The sequence below is a fragment of the Hoplias malabaricus genome, chromosome 7, assembly GCF_029633855.1.
Source record: "Hoplias malabaricus isolate fHopMal1 chromosome 7, fHopMal1.hap1, whole genome shotgun sequence".
NCBI lineage: Eukaryota > Metazoa > Chordata > Actinopteri > Characiformes > Erythrinidae > Hoplias > Hoplias malabaricus.
In genome coordinates this window covers 13,837,423-13,858,230 of record NC_089806.1, presented here as the reverse complement: position 1 = coordinate 13,858,230, position 20,808 = coordinate 13,837,423, and the positions used below count along the sequence as shown (strand labels likewise).

At 40.6% G+C, this 20,808-nt stretch overlaps 2 protein-coding genes across 4 annotated transcripts in view; one reads left to right on the top strand and one right to left on the bottom strand.

The window, feature by feature from the left end:
* Positions 1-322: 322 nt before the first annotated feature.
* On the top strand, positions 323-8,763 carry ubr7 (ubiquitin protein ligase E3 component n-recognin 7). Of its 2 annotated transcripts, none has more exons than XM_066676574.1 (11): positions 323-772; positions 1,791-1,924; positions 2,653-2,713; positions 2,816-2,911; positions 3,018-3,071; positions 3,432-3,537; positions 5,827-5,942; positions 6,807-6,998; positions 7,306-7,477; positions 7,600-7,661; positions 7,747-8,763. In XM_066676574.1, exons 1-11 carry the CDS (start codon positions 641-643, stop codon positions 7,837-7,839), a joined length of 1,218 nt encoding a protein of 405 aa, XP_066532671.1. In that variant the 5' UTR covers positions 323-640; the 3' UTR covers positions 7,840-8,763. The 2 variants fall into 2 exon arrangements, with proteins under 2 accessions (XP_066532671.1, XP_066532670.1); XM_066676573.1 differs by having other exon boundaries at positions 331-772; positions 6,804-6,998; positions 7,747-8,762.
* Positions 8,764-13,595: 4,832 nt separating this feature from the next.
* Positions 13,596-20,808, bottom strand: part of btbd7 (BTB (POZ) domain containing 7) — a 46,906-nt gene continuing 39,693 nt past the window's right edge. For both annotated transcript variants that reach the window (XM_066676803.1, XM_066676802.1), the window contains 7 exons: positions 20,317-20,392; positions 18,761-18,921; positions 17,878-18,021; positions 17,420-17,609; positions 15,738-15,916; positions 14,693-15,097; positions 13,596-14,234 (listed from right to left, as the gene is read on the bottom strand). In XM_066676803.1, the coding sequence (XP_066532900.1) occupies positions 13,596-14,234; positions 14,693-15,097; positions 15,738-15,916; positions 17,420-17,609; positions 17,878-18,021; positions 18,761-18,921; positions 20,317-20,392 (1,794 nt within the window). The remainder of the gene's footprint in view (positions 14,235-14,692; positions 15,098-15,737; positions 15,917-17,419; positions 17,610-17,877; positions 18,022-18,760; positions 18,922-20,316; positions 20,393-20,808) is intronic.

The window sequence follows — 20,808 nt, the reverse complement described above, 5'->3', positions numbered from 1 at the left end:
TGTTATTATTGTTATTGATAATAGTGACATTGGGAGCTCATTGTTACCATTTAAAAAAATGGTACAAAACAGACAGGGTTTTGGCCAAAATATGGATATGTACATTCTATAATTTCACCCCCCATGTCTCCGCCTCTCTATATTTGGGAACAAATTCCAAATGGCCTCCTTATCCCTAGGTAGTGCAAATAAAGTGTCGTAATGTTACGGCTTCTACGCCCAAGCAGTGCTTTACAAAGTTAATAGAACGTGGTTAATATGTGCCATTTAACTATCTCTATTCCCTGTGTGACAGCCAGTGCTCTGTTGGGATTTGGAAGACACGGTTTCGTAACCTAATTCATACACGACGTAGTGTGCAAGGAGCCGTTTGAGATGGACCCCGGGATTTCCCGCCAAATCGGACCTTATTTGCATCAACTGGATACTGTGGCACTTGTGTTGTTTTTATTTTTGTTGTTGCTTGGTGTTGGAAATTCTTAGCTGTTAGTGAAAAATCTAAATTATATTAACCGTAATCAACGGTTCATAAAAGTATCCGTCCGTGTCTGTCGCCGCTCTTTGTGGGTACTTTTGGTTTGGAGACAGGAACTGGAATCCGTGTTGTTTTATTTTATCGCCTGCACTCGCCGCTCTGAGGATGGCCGTTAATGAGAGCGCGGAGGAGGCGACCGTGTCTTTGGTGGATGTCTTGGAGGAGGACGAGGAGCTGGAGCAAGAGGCGTCCGCCGTGCTTGGTGGCAGCGACTCGGAGAAGTGCTCCTACCCGGAGGTGAACACTGCTTTAAAACTGTTCTTGAGAAACGGACGTGTGTCTGTGGTGTCCAAACATTAATGGACACCTGCTCTTCCAGGGGTTCACGGGGGCTTGCCCCTCTTTTGCTGAAGGCTTTAGATTACATTTGATGGCATTATGCCATAAGAATATTAGGGATGTCTGATGGTTAATCCTTAACGTTATTTCTGGATCACAAACACAACTACAACCCTTTCATCACTCCAGAGAACACGGTCCCACTTCTCCACACTCAAGTAGAGCCCACTTTTACCCCATTGGCATCTCCTATGCAGGGCAGGTTACATAAGGTTTGTGTGTGTAACTGAGCAGCAGTGTCAAATGTAGTTAACAGAAATTGGCTTGAGTTGCACGACGACATCAAACACACACACACACACACCAGAATGCAATGCTTAACTCCAGTCTCTTATTGTGTTTACAGCCCTAAAATTACAGAAAGCTTTCGCGTCAGTTACATCAGATCCACAGCAGGCTGTTTTCATCCCTAAGGAAATGTAAGCTGCAGGCTCTGATGAAAAAATAAATCCTTTCTTTCAGCTCGAGTTTCAGATGTGGTAAAAATTGTATGAGCATCTGGATGAAAAGAAACTGCCCAAGTCGGCCATTTTGTTTTGTTTTAAAGGGGAATTACATTGATTAAAATACTCTTAATTAATTTGCTGAAATGTCAACAAAGTAATTCAGATGGCTTGATATGAAATGGGTTATTGTAGAGAAACAGGCCCAGGCACAGGGTGCTGACAGGACCCAGAGGTAATTTTGTATCCTCTATATAACGACCGGATTATAATGGTAAACAGAAATCTGGGAAACATTTTATAAGCGTAAGTCTTCTCTAAATCATATCTTAAAACATTAGGTGGCATGTTGTAATCAACTTATGTAATAGCTTTTTGTGATGTTGCTTTTATAGGTTTAAAACATTTCAGATGTCTGTATTTTCTGTCAGAAAAATGAGTTTAATATTATGCTTTTGGTTTTATTTCATTAGGGATATGTGAAGCGTCAAGCTCTCTACGCATGCAACACCTGTACACCAAAGGGTGGAGAACCTGCAGGGATTTGCCTGGCCTGTTCCTATAAGTGCCATGAAGGCCATGAACTATTTGAACTCTATACCAAGAGGTATAACCACTCAGTGTCTGGAGAGATTAAGCTTACTGCTTTAATGCTGTGGATATTTTATATTTCATTTTCCATGAATATAGTTAAATGCACCATTATATAAATGTACCATTAGTAAGATGCACAAAGCTCGCATCTTTCCTATATCGCACTTTTTATACCTTCCTTTTGGTACTAAAGGAGGGTGGCACGGTGGTGCAGCAGGTAGTGTCGCAGTCACACAGCTCCAGGGACCTGGAGGTTGTGGGTTCGATTCCCGCTCCGGGTGACTGTCTGTGAGGAGTTTGGGGTGTTCTCCCCGTGTCCGTGTGGGTTTCCTCCAGTTTCCTCCCACAATCCAAAAAAAAAACCACGCTTGTAGGTGGATTGGCGACTCAAAAGTGTCTGTAGGTGTGAGTGTGTGAATGAATGTGTGAGTGTGTGTTGCCCTGTGAAGGACTGGCGCCCCCTCCAGGGTGTATTCCTGCCTTGTGCCCAATGATTCCAGGTAGGCTCTGAACCCACTGTGACCCTGAACTGGATAAGCGGTTACATATAATGGATGGATGGATGGTACTAAAGGTATCACACACATGGAACTGTATACAGTAAAGACATGGTGTATACTATAGAAGTTGTTATTGCCTAGCTCAGCTTCATGATGCTAAAATGATGTTAAAAATGTAGGATTAATATCTGTTGCAATGACTGTGCACCTGTCATACTTCCTAATCATAAATACTTTACAGGAATTTCAGATGTGACTGTGGCAATGACAAGTTTGGGGAGATGGAATGCAAATTATTCCCAGTGAGTGCTCTTTTCTTTCTTTTTTCATTTTTCCCCTTGCTTAGTGAAATAATACCACCCATGAATGACAGTATTCATGATTGTGTTTTACTATTATCAAAGGAGAAGGAGAAAGTCAATTCTGGGAATAAATACAGTCATAATTTCTTTGGCTTGTATTGCACCTGCGACAGACCATACCCTGACCCAGAAGATGAGGTACAACTTTGTTTGTCTTTATTTGTCTGAAAATGGGTTGTTTTTGCATAATCATAAGCTTCAATTTGGATGAGTTAATGAAAGTTGCCTGTCTTGCTCTCCTCAGGTTCCAGATGAGATGATCCAGTGCATCGTCTGTGAGGACTGGCTTCATGGTCGGGTGAGTTTCACACCAAATGGAGGTTACATTCAGTTTATGCAGGAGATAAAGAAGTAATAAATGGCAAAAATCTAACACTTAAGGAGGTAAAAGCCCAGCATAGCTGCGGTATTGTTGTATTATTACTATGATGTTAGCTTGAATCTAATATATTAAATTGTGACTTGAGCATTAGATCAGACAATACACAACACAACGAACATAGTTGTGTTTAATTAAATTTTCAGGGATTATTTTGCTTTACTTAAAATCGTATGAAATAATTATTCCACTGTTGCATATAGTTTCAGATAATACATAGACATCAGCACCTTTTCTCTCATTTCTTCCTTTCTGTCTTTGTGCATTTGTTTTGTGTAGCACTTAGGATGTGTGGTGCCAGAGTGTGTGGAACTTCAGGAAATGATCTGCGAATCTTGCATGAATAAAGCCCCATTCCTCTGGACGTATGCTGCCCACAATGCTGGTAGTATTTTATTTATTCTCTAATGAAAATACATATTATATTAGAAGTTGTATATTAAATGCAGTCATATTCTTTGATTCATTGTAATCATAGACAGGATAAGATGTAAAATATCCTATGCCAATCCATTAGAGCTTCGCATGGAGCTTACACCTCCAGGAGGCTCAACAATGAAGTCTGGCATCCCAGACCCACCCCCCTCCAAGCCACCTTTACAATCCTACCCTACCCTTTACCATCAACAACCGTAAATCCACACCGGCCTCCCTGGTGACTAAGGCTGACTTGGTTACAGATCCCCTAACACCTACCTCCGCCGGTCATACATTTGCCTGCCACCCACGTTGCCTCACCTCAGCCGCCAAGTCTGTGTCTTTCAGCTTCTTCCTTTCGAATGCTTCATCTACTGCATCCTCAAATGGAATTGTTAACTCTATGAATTAAATTGTTTACTTTCAGAGTAGAGCACCATGTCTGGCCTCAGTGTAGTTGGACCTCTCTGGGACTCTGGGACCTGCATTTCCTTTTCTCTTTGCCCCCGCCCCCCCCACATCCACCAGCAATTCCAATCTCGTGCTTCACCCCATCTGCCAATATTTGTAGCCTGTGCACACATTCCCCCTCACAAACCTAACCATTTTATTACTACAGCCACTCATAAATTCAATCAAACTCTAGGCGTTTGCTGTCCAACATGCTATGTCTCCATGTATACTGACCCTGTGACAAATTAACCGTACAAGCCGATAGGGATGGGCGGTATCCACGTTTTTCATACCGTCTCAAAATATTATAACTGTATATGGTATTACTGTGGGGAGGGGATGCTCTGTCAGGCTGCGCTGAGCCTTATATCTGTGAGCACAAAGTAGAGTGAATTTAGCTAAACACAGCATGACAGTGCACACCGACACACATGTTGATGATATAAACCCATTTCTGAGAGAGAGCAATTTTCAGCAAAGTGTGCTGAAGGAACAGAAAAGTTCGAAAACAAGCGAAATAAGAAGGTTCTACACTGTTTAGAAGCACAGCTGGTGCTAACAGGCACTTGTGGTTTAGCACAGCACAGAAGATTTTTCAGTGGACTGAGGCTCAACACATACATATTTAGAGGATAAAGCTGTATACCTGTGAGCACAAAGTCGAGTGAAGGATTTTCTGAGAATTTTTTCTGTTTACAGCTTTCTTCCTCTCCCTTTAAACTGAAACTCAGCACTAAACATACAACTGTGGTGGGTACCAACCCCTGTACATAATCCACAGCTAGGGTCTTCACCTACCCACTGTCCAAGATTTCCCGGTGTCTGAACGATATCACAAGTTGCTCCCAGCAAAAATTTTATATGCCTCCATTGCCAACAAACCTTGCCAGAAAATCTTCCATGTCTCTAGATTCTCCCGTCGAAACCACTGGCCTTGTTTTGCCTGTGACACTTCTGTTGCGCACCCTGCCTCCTTTTCCTGCTTGTGAATAAAACAAATCATCATTTGCCTTCTCTGTCGTGATGTGGCCTTACTAAAAGCTTTCCATGAATGACCTGATCCAAGGCTTGCTCTTCCGAATTGTACTTGGCCTAGCACATCCCTTAGCTCTACTGAGCTCCTGGCTACCTGCACAGCCAGGTTTCCACTTCCTTCGTGCTCTTTTGACTGGCGCTGCTGATTTTAGCACTGCATCCTTCAATCCTGACACAAACATCTCTCGACTCACCTTTTACACATTTAAATTCCTCAACTAAACTTGTGAGTGGTAACTCCAGTACCCCTCTCCCATACCATGCCATACTACTTAAACACTGTGGCACCCCTATCCACTTCCTTATGGCTTGTATTTAATTAGAAATTGGTAGGGGTGTCCCGATCCAATCTCAAAGATCCTGCATTTCCTCTAGGGGCCAAACATTTCATTTTATTCATTTCTTTATACATAAAAATCAAACATTAGATAATTTCATATAAGATTAAAAATTTTTGTGTAGTATTGGTGCTGTTTGTGAAGACACCATGTTACTTTATTATAAAAATTCAAGAAGTAGCTTGGATGCAGGCAATTTTTTTAGTGTTCAGTGTCAAGCAGATACACAGTCCACACTTCAAGTAAACTCAGCCCAGTGTAACAGTATTATTTAGGAAAATCTAAGTATCGGATCAGGACTCTGTATCAGCAGATGCTCAATATTAAAAATTTGATCGGGGCATCAATAGAAATTGGTTAAACTAGTTATTTCAAAACATAGAATTCTACATATAAATATTTTTATTAACTGCAAGTATTGATTTCTCTAGTGGCTCCTGTAGTCAAGGTATGTAAAGCAGAGGAAGATGGGAAAGTGGAGGTGGAGCACGATGAAGATGCTAATAAACCACAAAAAGGGGCTTCAGAGAGTCCAGTGGATGACAAGGTATTACAGCTTTTGTCAAACAGCGGTGACAAGATTTATAGTCTTTTTTTAAACACGACATAAATGCCCACGACTTACTTTTGAATGAAAGAAATGGCAATGCCAATGAACATTCTCATAGTATTAGTGTTATATTGTTGTTCACCACCAGGTGGCTCTTTATGCTTCGTTTGTAAACGTTGGAGGTTGGATTTGGAATCACTAGAGGATGATGTGTCCTTGATATGAGAGGGTTTTGAGTTATGAGATGCACTGGTCTTGAGACCTACTAATTTAGAGTGTTCCTAGACTATTCCTTTATTCTGACCCGACAAAGGCAGACTAACACCTGCTTTTGTTTATATTTCAATCCATGCACCATGTTTCTGCTGTTAGTATCACTATTACACAAAGAACGAGAGGGTGTAATAAATTGTGCAGCATCAAAAATTGGGCTGCTCTCGTGCTCTTGCTGTATATGGCCTCTTTGTAGTTCTGCAATTACAGACTGTTCTTACGTCTGTTACTGTGCATAATTTAACCCTTTTGGTGAAGCACTCAGTTCTCCAGTGGTCTGATGTCCTAAGCCACGGTACAGTTCTCTGTTCTCTTCTCTAAGTTTCTCTAGTAAATGAGAACGAGAGAGACCAACATCTAGTAGATGTGGTAGCAGTGCCACAAATATGTACCAACAAACAAGTCTGTTGGATGGATTAAGACTGTTCATTTTTTAGACCATTTGTAGAAACCACAGAAGGCATGATGTAAATATGATGCCATTTCTTATACAGCAGCTGCTTGTGGAATAATTAACTGCAAATTCTCTGCAAGTATACACTTTATTTGTTGCATTATGAAACATGCTCTTTTCTTTTCGTACAGCAGCAGGTGGAGGTGAATGGGACAGTGGGCTGTAAGAGGAAGTTTCAGGAGGAGGAGGACTCCTCGGCTGAGGGCTCGTGCTCAGGCTGCAGGCTCAGGGAGATGACTGCCTCTGGGCAGAGCAGAGCACGGCAGGGGGCTGTGTTCTGGCCCTCTGCTTGGCGCTCCAAACTCTGCTCCTGCACACACTGCAAGGTACAACACACCAGGTCTCAGAATAAATGAATCAGTTTAGATTGCAGAATACAACTGACTGCATTTACATCTTAGATGACACCATCATTGAAACTACAGTTGTAGAGAATATTGATTCATTTAAATTGGAGTCACATTAGAGTATATTATGATTTAACAAGAGATTTGTTCTAAGCATTTGAGAAAATATAAAAATAAAAACTAAGAGCATATGATTGGTCTTGTCTTTGCTTAAATGAATATGCACTATTTAACCCATTATTTGAATTTAATTTAAACCTGTTTCTTACTCATACTGTGGCTGCAGACTTTGTTTGCTGCTGCTGGTGTGGCCTTCCTCCTGGATGAGATGGACACTGTCTTGGCCTATGAGAACAAGGGCAAAACCACAGAGCAGGTTGGTGGGGCAGAGGGTCGGGACCCTTTGATGTCTGCCCTGAACAACCTGAATCGCGTTCAACAGCTGGAGATAATTCATGGTAAGGAAAAACCCTTTTAGAAGCCCAGTATGTGCAGTAAGAATTTTGGATTATTCATTACAATGTTATTTAAATGGTCAAAGTTCTTATGTTGACATTTCTATCACGTTTTTTTTTTTCAGAATATAACGATATGAAGACCGAGTTGAAGGATTTCCTGCAAGGATTTGCAGCGGAGGGCAAGGTATGCTGCATTACTATGCCAAAAGAGGTGTAGCTGCTTGTTGCTGTCGTATGGTAACGTACCGTATGTTCACTTCCTCGTGCAGGTGGTGACCCCAGAAGACATCCGTCACTTCTTTGAGCAGCAGCAGACTCGTAAAAGACGACGGGCCAATGCTGGGCAATATTATTGCAGCTGAACCGTCCATTAGCAAAACTGTACTATAGCTTGCCAGCTACATCTTGACTCCAACCTCTCTGTCTGCCCACGCTCAACATTACCTCCCTACACCTGGTACTTTTTCTTATATGCAGACATAAATACAGAGGCTATTACAATCATTTGTTTTCAAGCTTGTAAGAGACTGGTTAATGTGTCTGGTTGTTTTCCCCCCCCCCCCAAAGATATTTCTTTTTCCTCTGAATCATTTACAGCAGGGTATAAGTTGGAGCTGACCGATCGGCCCCACGTTGTGGTTGTGCATTTCAGGGCTTATTTCTGAAGATCCAGCATCAGGTTCCTTTGATACAATGGTAGAGTAAGACTGAAACAGGAACTGCAGTTCTCTTAGATGCCTTGTGATTATATATCTAAATAGGCCCATTTCTTCCTCAGGAGTTCTCTCTTGTAGCAGTTAACGGTACAGCCATTTTTTTACCAAGACAGTAATGATCTGTTTTGCAGGATTAAAAGTCACGTTCGTAATCAGTAAATCCCGGTGAGGAGGAGTACACTGGTGGAGGTTCATGGATGTGGTGTGTTTAGGGCCTATATCAGTAAGCAATTACATCATTAGCATGTGGAAAACATTAATCCCACAACCACCTAATGATGCATACTAAATATCTTGATCGTTATGTGATATTAGTATGGGTTAACGCTAAGGGTGAACAACACACTTAAGATGTTAGTGTCTCATTGGTGTTGGAAGCTTCAGCCCTGATACTGACTGGACAGATGGATTTCAGTGTACATGTAATTACCCTCTTAAATACGCAGTCTGATTGAAGCTTTGAATTTTCCAGACCATTTGACGATGGTTGTGACCAAGTAGTAATTTTATTATAACTGTTTTATCTGTTTACTTTGTAGGTCTTCTGTTTCTTTGAAAAATAAATATATTAAAACTTTTAGTTGGTTTCTCAAGTCTGATACAATAAAATATGGTAGATCAGTACCGACCTGTCCAGGTCCTGTAGCATTTGTACTGGCCCCAGCAGGCTGGCTTCAAGGTAAAAAACTGTGGACCAGGTACTGATGTTTTGTTAAATTATTCAGAGGTGGTGATGGGAACCTGACACCTGCAGAGTTTAATGCTGCCAAAGGCTACATCAAAATATTACATTTTGAGTGCAATTTTTTCAATTCAATTCCATATACACACTTCATGAGTCAATGTTGGAAAGTACAAAAGGGTATTTCAAAGGACTGTCTATTTACATCAATTTATTTAATACATGGAATAAAAGACCTAAAATAAATTTAAGAAATGAACCAAGCCTTGCATGGATACTATCAAAGCTGTTTATTTTCCAAGATGTTAGTCATCTAATTGCAGATTTAAGAACATTATGTACCCCCCACACCCCACAGAGAAGAGTAGAAAAATAGACACTTCTCGCAACTCCATACAAGAATCTAAAAGAAAGCTTATTTTTTTTAATCTTGGTTTATATATACACCAAATAGGTGTCACATTTGTTATATAGATATATATATAAATCTTTACACTTTACATACATTGAAACACATTTCCGAGGCTTCTGATCAAAGGTACCAAACATTTTAAAAATATTCTTTTGAATAAACAAAAAAAAACCAAACAAAACTGTACATTAAGCATTGGCTACAGTATTACAAAGAGACTGGTTGACATAGGCTTGTAAAAATGGCTTGCATAAGACATAAGGGGTCAGGAGAAAGCCCAGCCTCTGGCAGGGAAGGCACTATTTTTTTTCCCTCCAACAAAAAAAAAAGCTAAAGCACGAATATTGAGATCATAACTAAACTCATTCAACTTCCTTTAACCCCCTCACACATCCATTCACAAACCTACATTTAACCCTGCCATGCAGCAGTTGCAGATATATATATATATATAACTTAATGCCATGCAAAGAAATAATACTTCAAATTCTAGGAATGAGTGTATTGTGCATTGTATTTCCTGGAAAGACGACTTGTGTGCCGAGACGGACACTGAGGAGAACGTAGAGGGAGAACAGATGCCCATGGGGGAGGAGAGAAAAGCAAAACAAAAACAACAGGGCCACTAAATCCACAGCAAACGCAAGACACACCATCAAAGAGCAAAACTATTTCAAAACATAGTGCAATTGGTACCTATCCCTGTACTTTCATTCACTCGTTCATTCATTCTAGCATTAGGTATTTTTTTGTATGAGAATGTCAACACTTCTAAAAGCAGCTGTGATTACTTGCAGGTCAGAATGTGCTGGTTTGATATAATAAAACTAAACAGCTTAATAAATGGACTACATATATTTTTTTCAAACTTGTGTTAGAAATGAGAAGGTAGTGCTGTCTTATCGTCCATACCAACATGCTTTTGCAAGACTGTCCAGTCTCCAATTAAATTAATTTGCTTCAAAAATCTCTTTCTTTTAGCTTTAAAATGATCTTGGATATACACACATCTAGATATATCACTGCTGGGTTCATTGCTGGATGCTGTACACACACAGAGATGTACAATATATCCAAATACATCAGTCAGCATGCTCACTGGCAAGTGTCACCTAGACAGCTATAAGGCCCAGTCACTGAATTATAAAAAAGCAGAACGGGTTTCTGGAGGTTGGAGGTCAATCCAATGTCTTTGGAAGAAGTTGGAGTAGTGTTTGTGATCCAGAGCTAATCATCTAACATCGGTATTTCAAACCACTAAGCACTTGATTTTAGAGAGAATTTTAGTCTACAAATTTTGGACAGATAATGCAAGGCATGATTGGCTTAATGTGCATGAGGTCAAAAGAAACCGGTCTTCCTACAAAATACCAACAAATCAAACGCATGCTGAGCTTATGGTGAAGGAGGAGACAGCCACACAAAACGAAAGAGGTTCTTACAAGCCCTTGAGAGTTCACAGCAGCTAATTTGTCAGAGTTTCGTTATGCGAGACTGCGAGTAAACAGCAGCCATGGCAGCATGGTTATTTACACGCTGCAAATCGGCTTTTGCAATGACTGGGCCAAAAGTATTGAGATGGCTCTGGCTGCTTTTATGCTAATGCACCTTGGAGGGTAATTGAGCAGTTATGCGTAGAAAGGTCATTTGCTTGGCATTATTTTATATGAGAAAAGAAACATGGATCAGTAGGAAATATATTGATGAAAAAAATGGCTGTTTAACTTAAGCTACTTAGGTTCATCAACGTGTGAAAAATGATTCACTTGTGTGTCAGGACATAGAAACAACAGACAGTAATCACTGGTGGAGAAACAGCTCTGTAGACCTTCTACAGCATCTCCACAACAGGCTTAGCTGCTGAGGGCTTAGGAGATGTGATGAGCATTAACTGCTTTCATAAATTTAAAAAAATCAACAACAACCCCCCAAACAATTATGCTATGCCTTCATTTGTAAGCTAAGCTACAAATAAACAAAAGCCAATCAGCCAAACTTGAGAAAACACATTTTAAATTGAACTCTTGCTGATTTTCGTCCTTCTCTTATGAGGTGGCATCTCTGAAACAACACTGATGTAACCCTCTGTTCATCATTTGAGCACGCTAACCCTCCCCTTTATGACTGAAGCTGTGATTATTCTTTATACTTTCACAAAGTGTTCAAGTTGAAAAATGAGTGTTTGGTTCCTGCTGCTGGTGCTTGTGATGCTGATGAAGAACATGACTTCTGCTTCTTACGAGACTGCTTTTCAAAAGGAGAAGTTCTGAAGGACTGACACTGGTGAAAAGAACAAAGCCATGACAGGAGGCCTAAATGGAGGTAGAGATTGTAGCAAGCAAAATTCTAAGCTTACAATTCAACAAGCCAAAGTTGTTTTGATTTAAAAAGCAAGGTTGACAGATGAGAAACAGTTCTGTAGACGTTACAGAAAGCACAGAATGTGCCTATTTCACCCCTTCAACTGCTCAAAAGCATATTCAAACAAATGACAAACACAACCACATACAGGTCAATTCCGAAAGAGCCACAAAGTCAATGTCCATCCACAGCGCCAATAAATGGACAACAGAAAGTGACAATGAAATGCCTTCCACGATGACACGCAGCATGAATAAAATGTAATCACTGCAACAGATCCCTGATTCTGACACAAAATTCAACAGGTGTTGCACTTGTGTGTTTTAAAGACTGTAGTATTACAGTGCCATCAAACAGAGTATGAATGCCGAAAATGAAGGCTGCATATTTAACGTGTCGGCAAGTGAATCTGAGAACAATCCATTTCTCATGAGGAAAGGAGAAGAGGAAGAGAGAAATCTGAGGTGAGGTTTAAAAAGCTGGGGTGTGTGATAACAGTAAAAGATGCAGCACACTCAGTGTGTACTTTTTTTTTGGTGCACTTTGAGTGTTATGCAGGTATAATGTGAGGTAATGCTTTTCATGCCATATCTAGGCCTCTAATAAAAGGCAAAATTCCCTACACATCCTTAAAAAGTTAACACATCTGTTTTTTGCAGGACCTGTTCTTGACATCATTGTTGATCATTGGATGAGGGGAAGGGAGCAGGTACCACTCACATCTAAGGTATTACAATGCAAATATGTTGAGGTTTTAAGGTTGGTTTGGTTGAGCTATCTCTAGAGGGTAAAGTGAAAGGTTGAAGTCACAAGCTAATGATTAACACCCATTCAACTACTTTGACTGGAAATTTCTTTCAGTAATAGAACAGGAAAAACAGCTACCTGTAGCAAACAAGCAGAAAATAGAGTCATGGAAAAGTAAAAACAACATAATATTTAACCTTGAGGGACACAGCAAACTGAAGTGTACTGTGTATGTAATAGAGCGTCTCTGTAATGGTTATACCTGTTGCACGGCCTTAAAGGACGCAGAGGATTTCATTGGTTTTTTCTCTGTACGTCTCAGCCTAGTTCTTAAATTGCTTGGGCTGTTGCGGCAAGATACAGAGCCTATTAATGCCGTTCTCCCTTCAGACAAAAGTGGAACTATTTGTCATTGATGAGGCGAAGGTCATAGAGAGCCCTGTTTGAGTATTTTTCAATTTATTCCCAAGGAAAGGTAATATGCATTTGTATATATAAATATATAATTCTCCCCTCATTCTGCCATTGCGCTCACTCATAGGCGAAGAGATGACAGTAATGGAAATGCACAGTGATGGCTCTGCATCGTTAGCAGTTTGGGAGACTCCATTTCTGTCCTGACTGTCAGTTCCCCCGACCCTTTAGAAATTTTAAAGAATTTAAATATCTGTTTTATCTGTGTGTTGTTCCTTCACCCTCTTTTACCACCCCAACCAAACCAAGCTCTTACATAAGGCTTAAAATTGATGAGTGAACCCAGGCTTGTGGTTTGGGCCTTTCAAGAGGAAGTCCCTCCAGGCATTAAAGCTACCCACTAACACGCATAGATGGTACTAGGGTTGGGTAATATGTGATATTTTGACATTTCATTTACATCACACTATGCTTTACTGAGGATAATGTCAGTTCTTAAAGAACAATGAACACTGCATATTTCATTACGTTTCATGTACTTAGTCTTGTTTAACTGAAATTAGTGCAGTGCAAAAATAATTGCAGATTTTGACAGTATTTTTAAGTGGAGCTGGTGGTTCTCTTTAGAAAAAAGGGAAAAGAAAATATATATATATAAAAAAAATTAAATAGTTTTACATTATATCACCTACCCCTATCTGATACTCCTCCAGTAAGTAAAACAAGAATAGGACTGGTGTGGTTGGGTGGGTGGGTGTGGGGGGTGTACGCTGTCTTTTATGAGGGTCAGAGAGCAGACTTTCTGTACAAGTATTCTTGTTTGTTTGGTGACCTGCGGTCTCTGCCCCCAACCCCTCCCTCTTCCCCAGTCCCACTGCTGCCCAGGCTAAGTCCTTGTCCCTCAGCTGCTGCCCGACGTGCAGGGGGCCACTCATCATATGGCTCAGAGGAAGGCCCAAGGCCACAGGTGAGGTCAGTTTCTCCTTTGGGCTGCTGCCTCTGAACAGCCTGGGCTCCGGCCCCCTGAGTGACTAAGGCCAGGTCCAGCCTCTGTGGCGGCTGCTCAAGTACATCCAGACGCAAGCCCTCAGGTGGAGCAAGAGCCCCTCCACATATTGGACGGCTGTGGATGTAAAGGTCTGGACCACTGTAGGGTGGTGCATGGTGCCCAGAAAACTCATAGAGGTCAGGAAAATCTGTCTGTGGGCCGTCAGCCTTAGGCTCGGCTGCGTGCCTCTTGCGAGAGGAGTGTGGGTGCCGGCTTGAATAGCAGTGAAACATAGGGGGAGCCGTGGAGACGTGAGGATGAGGCTCGTGAGGCTCCACCTCCATGGTGACCTCAGGAATGCGCCGATCCTTCAGGCTCATGGCTGAAACTCCTATGGCAATGTCTGGCATGAACTCGTTGATAACTGGCTCTGTGTTCTGAGAGAATAAACACAAAAATGGTTATGGGTCATTCCTTACAGTGCAGCACAAACATATGCAAATGTTTCACACATGCACGGTATTCCATGAATATTTCAGAGTTTACCCGCAGGAGCTGTATGTGTGAACGCGATCACCTGGAGCATTCGGCATTACCTGGACTTTATTACACCTAGTGTCCTAGTAAAGACTCTGGGTAAAGTCAGGGTCAGTGCATGTGAGAACGGTGTGGGAAACATACACGGGTTTCTCCTTTATGTGGGTTTCTCCACACCTAAAGCTGCGAGAGCATGCCTGATGCAGAAAATCATATGTGACGTGTGAAAGGACTACTACGGGACATCTCTGGACCTGATATTAGGGAGTTTCTCTAAAGATTCTCTGAAGTTCATGTGTGAAAGAGGCGTTATAAAGCACCTTTGCCACCCAGTATTACCCTTGCCCCGCTTACTCACCCCCTGTTTCTCTGTATTATGACCCCTTCCCTGTGGATTGGTGCAGTCTGGTGGCAGGGCCTTAGGTCCAGGTGGATAATTAGGGCTGCCCATTTTAGAGGAAGGTTGTCTGTGGAGCAATGAGTGATTGCATGGGTAAGAAAAAGAGCGAGAGGGTGGCTGGCTGGGCACTCGAGGTCTCCAGCTGGTCCTGAGCTGCTGCTGGCTGTGGCCTGGTGTGGTAGGGGGATGGTATGGAGGTGGAGGTGGCGGGAGAGGTGGGTGGAAGCCCACCAGGGCCTGCAGATCTGTGAACATGCTCTCCCCCACTGGCGTGCTGTTGACCCGACAACGTCCCGACTGGCGCACAGCCAAGATAGGGCTTTCATCCCCAAAACGCTCCTCGGGGAAAAACTTGTGTGGGTTCTGAAATAAAGTGAAAATAAAGTCATGAACACATTTGGGTTAAAGCCATGGTTTTTTGATCCTAGTATAAGTGGTAATAAGTAGGGTCTGGCAGAGCTTCAGTAAAGGTGACATTCTTTCCAAATTTAATTCATTCAATTTGGTTCAAGCCTGGCCACTCAACAAAAAGATGATTGAAACTCACACTGAAACCTTGCACCTTAAAATACTCATAACACAGCAACCATAATGGAGAACTGGGCTAGTAAAAATGCTTTAGATTAAATATACATATTTAAGTTCTTGCACTAAACAATTAAAACATGCCAAGTGAAAAACTGGACCCCATTAATATACCATAAACAAAATAAAGTTTTTTGCTTACCAAATTATGCTTGCACAGATGTTACACAACTGCTCTACATTGCACACCATGTTGAGAAATATCAGACTGTTTCTTGTCACAAATCAAACATTTTTCCGCGATGCTCACCATGAGGTTGCAATTGACAAGAACCACAGCCGTGTAATAGGCTTGTCCTTTACCAGTTGATTTTAAAAGCAATTTTAGCAGCAGGAGATGCATTTAATTATATCCAAGTGAATATTTATTTCCATCAAAGATTTCCAATCTTCCAGAGAAGGATCTGAGATGTGTTACCTGGAGCAGTTCTGCAGCTCCATCAGGCAGGCCAAACTCCCTGAGCACACGGATCTGCAGCTCATAACTGACAGTAGCGCCCTCACCGCAGTTCAGAGCGTACGCTCGCTGCACCTGGTCTGTATGCCGCAACTCCTGCAACCTTCGAATCATTTCCTTCACAACTAAAAGCCTGGGGACTTATGGAGAAAGGCAAAAAGAAAGAATGACAGAAAGAGTGTAAGATTGAGAGGTTAATTTGTGTATTAGCTCTCAAATTTATTCTGTATTCTAATTGCTGTAAGCTCATGGAAATAAGATTTAATGTCAAGGCATAATGCAGCAGAACATATTTTCTTGCAGCAGGAATAAGTAAGGGAGAGATGAGAATTTGACCTAGGGATACAATAGACATTTACAGACTTTTGCAATTTGGTTTAGATAACAGCTGAATGTTATTATGACTTCATAGAAATGCACCGTTGAATAATGCAAATGAAGCTGCAAAAATTATCATGTATTAATGACTAAAAAAAGACATTACTAAAAAGTAGTATTTCAGGCTTCTTCCAGAAAATGCTCACCACTCAGCCACAAGACTAAAACCACAAAGTAATTTGCTCTAATGTAGCACAAACTGAGTTTTCTGAGAGATCAGGCCTGATGGGTTATCCTCTGCTCCACATGCGCATCTATTAGACTTGTGCACCCATGACCTTGTAGAATGTTCACCCATGGTCCATCCTTGGCCTACATTTTGTAGGTAGTAACCACTGCATAATAACAACACCCCACAAGCACATTACATACAGCCTACCTCATTTTAACAAAACATATTCCCTCACGTTTTTGTATTGTTCCTAGGGCTGGACAATACTTCAATATCAACATATAAAATTTTTTGTTTATTCTTGGAAGTAGTTTATTGGATTTTATATTGTTCATATCGATATCGAAATTATATCGTATCGACCAAAATTAAGAAATATATCATGATATAAATGTTGGACATATTGTCCAGCCCTAATTTTTCGCTTTTATTATATATTTTTAATATAAATATTTTTACATTTATTCTTTACCTAACTGGAACTGAAGGACTGCAGATGCAGAATATCAGTATTCAGTGTAACTGGGGTTGTCAGTGTAAATGGCAATTGTCAAATGGTCTCATCCTTATGTTTGAGCATTGTTCCTACTTCTAACACTTCAAGAAATCAATGTTCACTGCCTAATAAATGCCACCCCTAGAAAAACCCACTTTAATGACATAATCAATTTCATACACTTCACCTCTCAGTGGTTTTAATCTTGGGGCTGATCAGTGTGTGATTCTTTTTGATGCTGAAATGAAGATTCACCACCTACAATCACAGCAAAGCTTGCCAACTACCAAGGCCATTGTTCTCACCCACATGCCAAGCCCACAATTCATCTATAAAAAGCCTTGAACTATATCTTGCAAGCCATTATGCAGCAAATTTCCTGTAAAGTATGAAAATAACGTCTGAAAAACTCTGGATAGCTCTGGATAGCACATACTCTGAAAAATGGCTACTCCAAAATAATCTAGGAGACGGTTATTTGGTCTGCAGAGTTCTTAATTTGAGCTCTCTTACAGATTAGTTGTGGTGGAGTGAGTCATAAAATCATTTTACTCCCATTTTAAAAAAAATGATAATAAATAAAATTGAGTCTCTCACCTGGTATCTCATTGGCCACTACTGAAGGTGGGACTGTTTGGTTGCCTGTTAGCTGCTGGTGGTTGATCATATGACAGCATTGTGGGACTGCGTTATTGACCATGTAGAGTGTGTCAGGAACGTTGGACATGCGCACCATGCGCAACCTCACCAGATCTGTCTGTTCCACCATCATCTCATCCAGAACCGCCTAATATACACACAAACATACATGTGAGCACAAACATAAAAACACACACACATGCACAAAAACTAGCACACTCCAACAGAAAGACTGCTGACTTACAAAAGTGATGTGGATTCCCTTGTACAATTCGAAAAATAGTAACTACACAAACAAATCCAGTGTCCTAGTTGTACCATTTCCTACCTCCACTGTGGAGTTTGTTGTTTGGGGTGATATATTTGGTTTAATGTAAGATGAGTGTATGTGGAGGTGAGTTTGTATGAAAGAATACCTTGGCTTCTTCCACATAGGGGGAAAAGAGGCGAGGGCGCACATAGATGCCTGCACTCTTCTGCCGGAGCCAGGCATTGGCCTTTCCTCCCTCAGCTGTGGGCAGCATGTCTGAAGGAGGCGTGCTGATAAGACCACGCTTCAACTTTTAAGAGAGAGAGAGAGCAGGAGAGGATAAGGTTAGCTCTATCTTAAAGTTTAAATATAGGAGGTATTCATACTCAGTGTTTTCTTTTAAGAAAATATTAGTCAAAAGTGTTCAGTTACTTTTTAACCACATGAAATGTAATGGTCTGGCATGGGGCCAAATTAGTATCAAGCCATATTTCAATTTGTTTTAATTTTTACATCTGCCAGCAGATGTGAATATAAGTGTTCCTACTTATGAATATTTGTCCAAAATTTTGTTCTGTGAAACAAGCTTTATAAAAAATGTAATGTGTTAGATCACATTCACAAAAAAATCAAGAATTCTCTAATGTCAACATCTGGATAATTATTTATGTACAGACTCTGCAGATTGCAACAAACCAATTTTTTGCCAACTGTATTAAAATCCAGAGACTAGTTTGAAAAACTGAGACACTGCTCAGAGTACACCGTAAACAAATTGCTTGTAGATATCATATGAGCCATTCCAGATATTCATTTTGAAAATGTGGATCAAAATGACCTATGGACTTAGGAAGTGTGCCATGGATATACCATTCAAGTTTCAATATTATTGGAACCTGCTAAGGTTTCCAAACAGCTGCTAAAAGCTAAATGAGGTCAACAACTTAAAAGCTTAGAGGTTTTATCAACCTTTTTGTCACTGTCTGCTTGAACCCATAAATATATGTGATAAAAATGCAATGATCTGATTAGCACTGAAAGCCACTCACAGTGTCAGAGAGAACTTCACTGTTGGTAGGCAAAATGTGCTCAGTGCGAACGCAGGGCAGCAGAGGAGATAAAATCTCTCTCAGCTCCTCAAGGTCTAGGTCCCTCCTCTTCACTCCACGCTTATTCACACTGTGTGCTGTGCCACTTAGCAGGTTGGGCTCTGAAAGACAAACGCACACATTACAATAAATTATGAATGGTTTACAGAGAAAAAATAACTTTCCAACTTTCAATTTTCTAAACCAACAAGAGAGTCTAAACCAAGGAGTGGGAGGTTGTAATGTGAAGGGTTCTAGAGAATTACAAATATCAATAATCCTGTTTTATCGGCTGCTTTCCTGCCCCTGAGCAAGGCTCTTCACTTCCAGCTGTTTCAGGAGCCCTGCTTTCTGGCTGAACCTGCACATGGAAACTAATCTCTCACGCAGCATCAATCGATATGCCTGCAGGTCTGTTTGCATCTAGAGGTCATCTATGTATTTTATACACATTTTAGTAAAGCAAGCCAATACAGGCAAAGAGGAATTCTTTATACTCCTGCCTAGTTTCATTTATGCAGTGTATCCAGGATTAATCCATGACCTATGCACACATCAGTTATATGTATTAAACTTAAAAATTTCCCTGAAAATACTACTTGCTCAATGCATACTGTAGGAAAAAAACAGTTTTTGGAGTGCTACATGTTTACTCAGAACAGATACACAATATGTCCAGTTTTTTAGACCTTGCTCTAGTTAAAAAAATTCAGTTGCATGCCACTTTATGGGATGTTTGTCGGTGTTCACTTGCAGAAACACATCCTGTGTAACCTCTATAGAAAAGCAACAACAATAGAATGGGAAATGCCAGAAAGGTTCCACACTTTGCCCAGTGGCAAACATCACAAACAAGCATTGGCATGTGGTGATGCAGGATTGCATTATCTGGAGTAATGGAGCACCAGCCAACACCACTGTGATGAGTTGGTGTGTTATGATCTAGAAATCCTTCTCCCAGAATTCAGTATCTGACCTCACCATTACTTGTTCTGATGAATATAATCAAAGTTTCAGTCATGTTCCAACATTTAGTGTAAAGCCTTCACAGCTTACTTTTGATTTGAAAATGAATAAGCTGTTGCAAACTGGTAACATATAAAACAGTATGAGATTGCCATTCAGGACAATTTCATCTAAGGGTATTTTAACATTTTTCCTCACAGTTTTAAATGACTGATTTTAGTATTTCGAGGGATATAAGATAGAACATCAAAATCTCCAGATCATGTAGTCCACAAATTAAAATTAAGCTGATGAAACATCCCATTTCTTGGTCATGTAAGGATGTAAACGTTTTAAAATGAGCGTGGTTAATTCGGGCACAAAGAGATTGTAAAGTAGTCATGCAATGGCGAAACAAAATACAATACAAATATATGACACAGAGATTTTGGCTATTGGTCATTTGTATTAGCTACAATAATGATTGGCTATTATTAACCACCCAGAAAAGAATCCATGCAGGTGTATCCCTAAATGGAAGTGGTCACAAACAAACAAAAACAAATACTTACCCCGATCAGCCATTCTCTTAATGAGCTGATGTTCTCCCCACTTCACCACATACTTAAGAATATCCTGTTCGCTGGCCTGTGGGTGGCAGAGAAGAGCAAACAGATTCATTTCACACTGCTTCACTTTGGTTCTATTTGTGCTGCTGGAGCTGGCTGGTGTCAGCTATAGCTCGTCCAGTGCACTGGATATAAGGCCAACCACATACAAATGGGCCATTCCTGCAGCATTTAATTGTACTTTGCTCAAATCAATAATAGGTGATTGAAGCTATTTAAACTAGCATAATTGTTTCATCCAGACTTCTCCATATTTTCCTGAAGGACAAAGTATATGTCACCATTCTTAACTAACTTGACCACTAAAAAAGTGATAAACTTAGCATAGACTTTTTCCATCCATTCTCTCTCCATTCTATAAAGCAACAGGTGTTGACATAGGGCTTCTCCCCTCCAGTATCTAGACACAGTAGCAAGCAAGCAGCAAACAAACAA

What these genes read in the sequence shown, in the direction of transcription:
- ubr7 (XM_066676573.1), top strand. Translation starts at nt 641, where the DNA reads ATGGCCGTTAATGAGAGCGCGGAGGAGGCGACCGTGTCTTTGGTGGAT. An exon ending in GTATGCTGCCCACAATGCTG is followed by an intron (nt 3,538 to 5,826) that starts GTAGTATTTTAT and finishes TGATTTCTCTAG; the next exon opens with TGGCTCCTGTAGTCAAGGTA. An exon ending in GATTTGCAGCGGAGGGCAAG is followed by an intron (nt 7,662 to 7,746) that starts GTATGCTGCATT and finishes TTCCTCGTGCAG; the next exon opens with GTGGTGACCCCAGAAGACAT.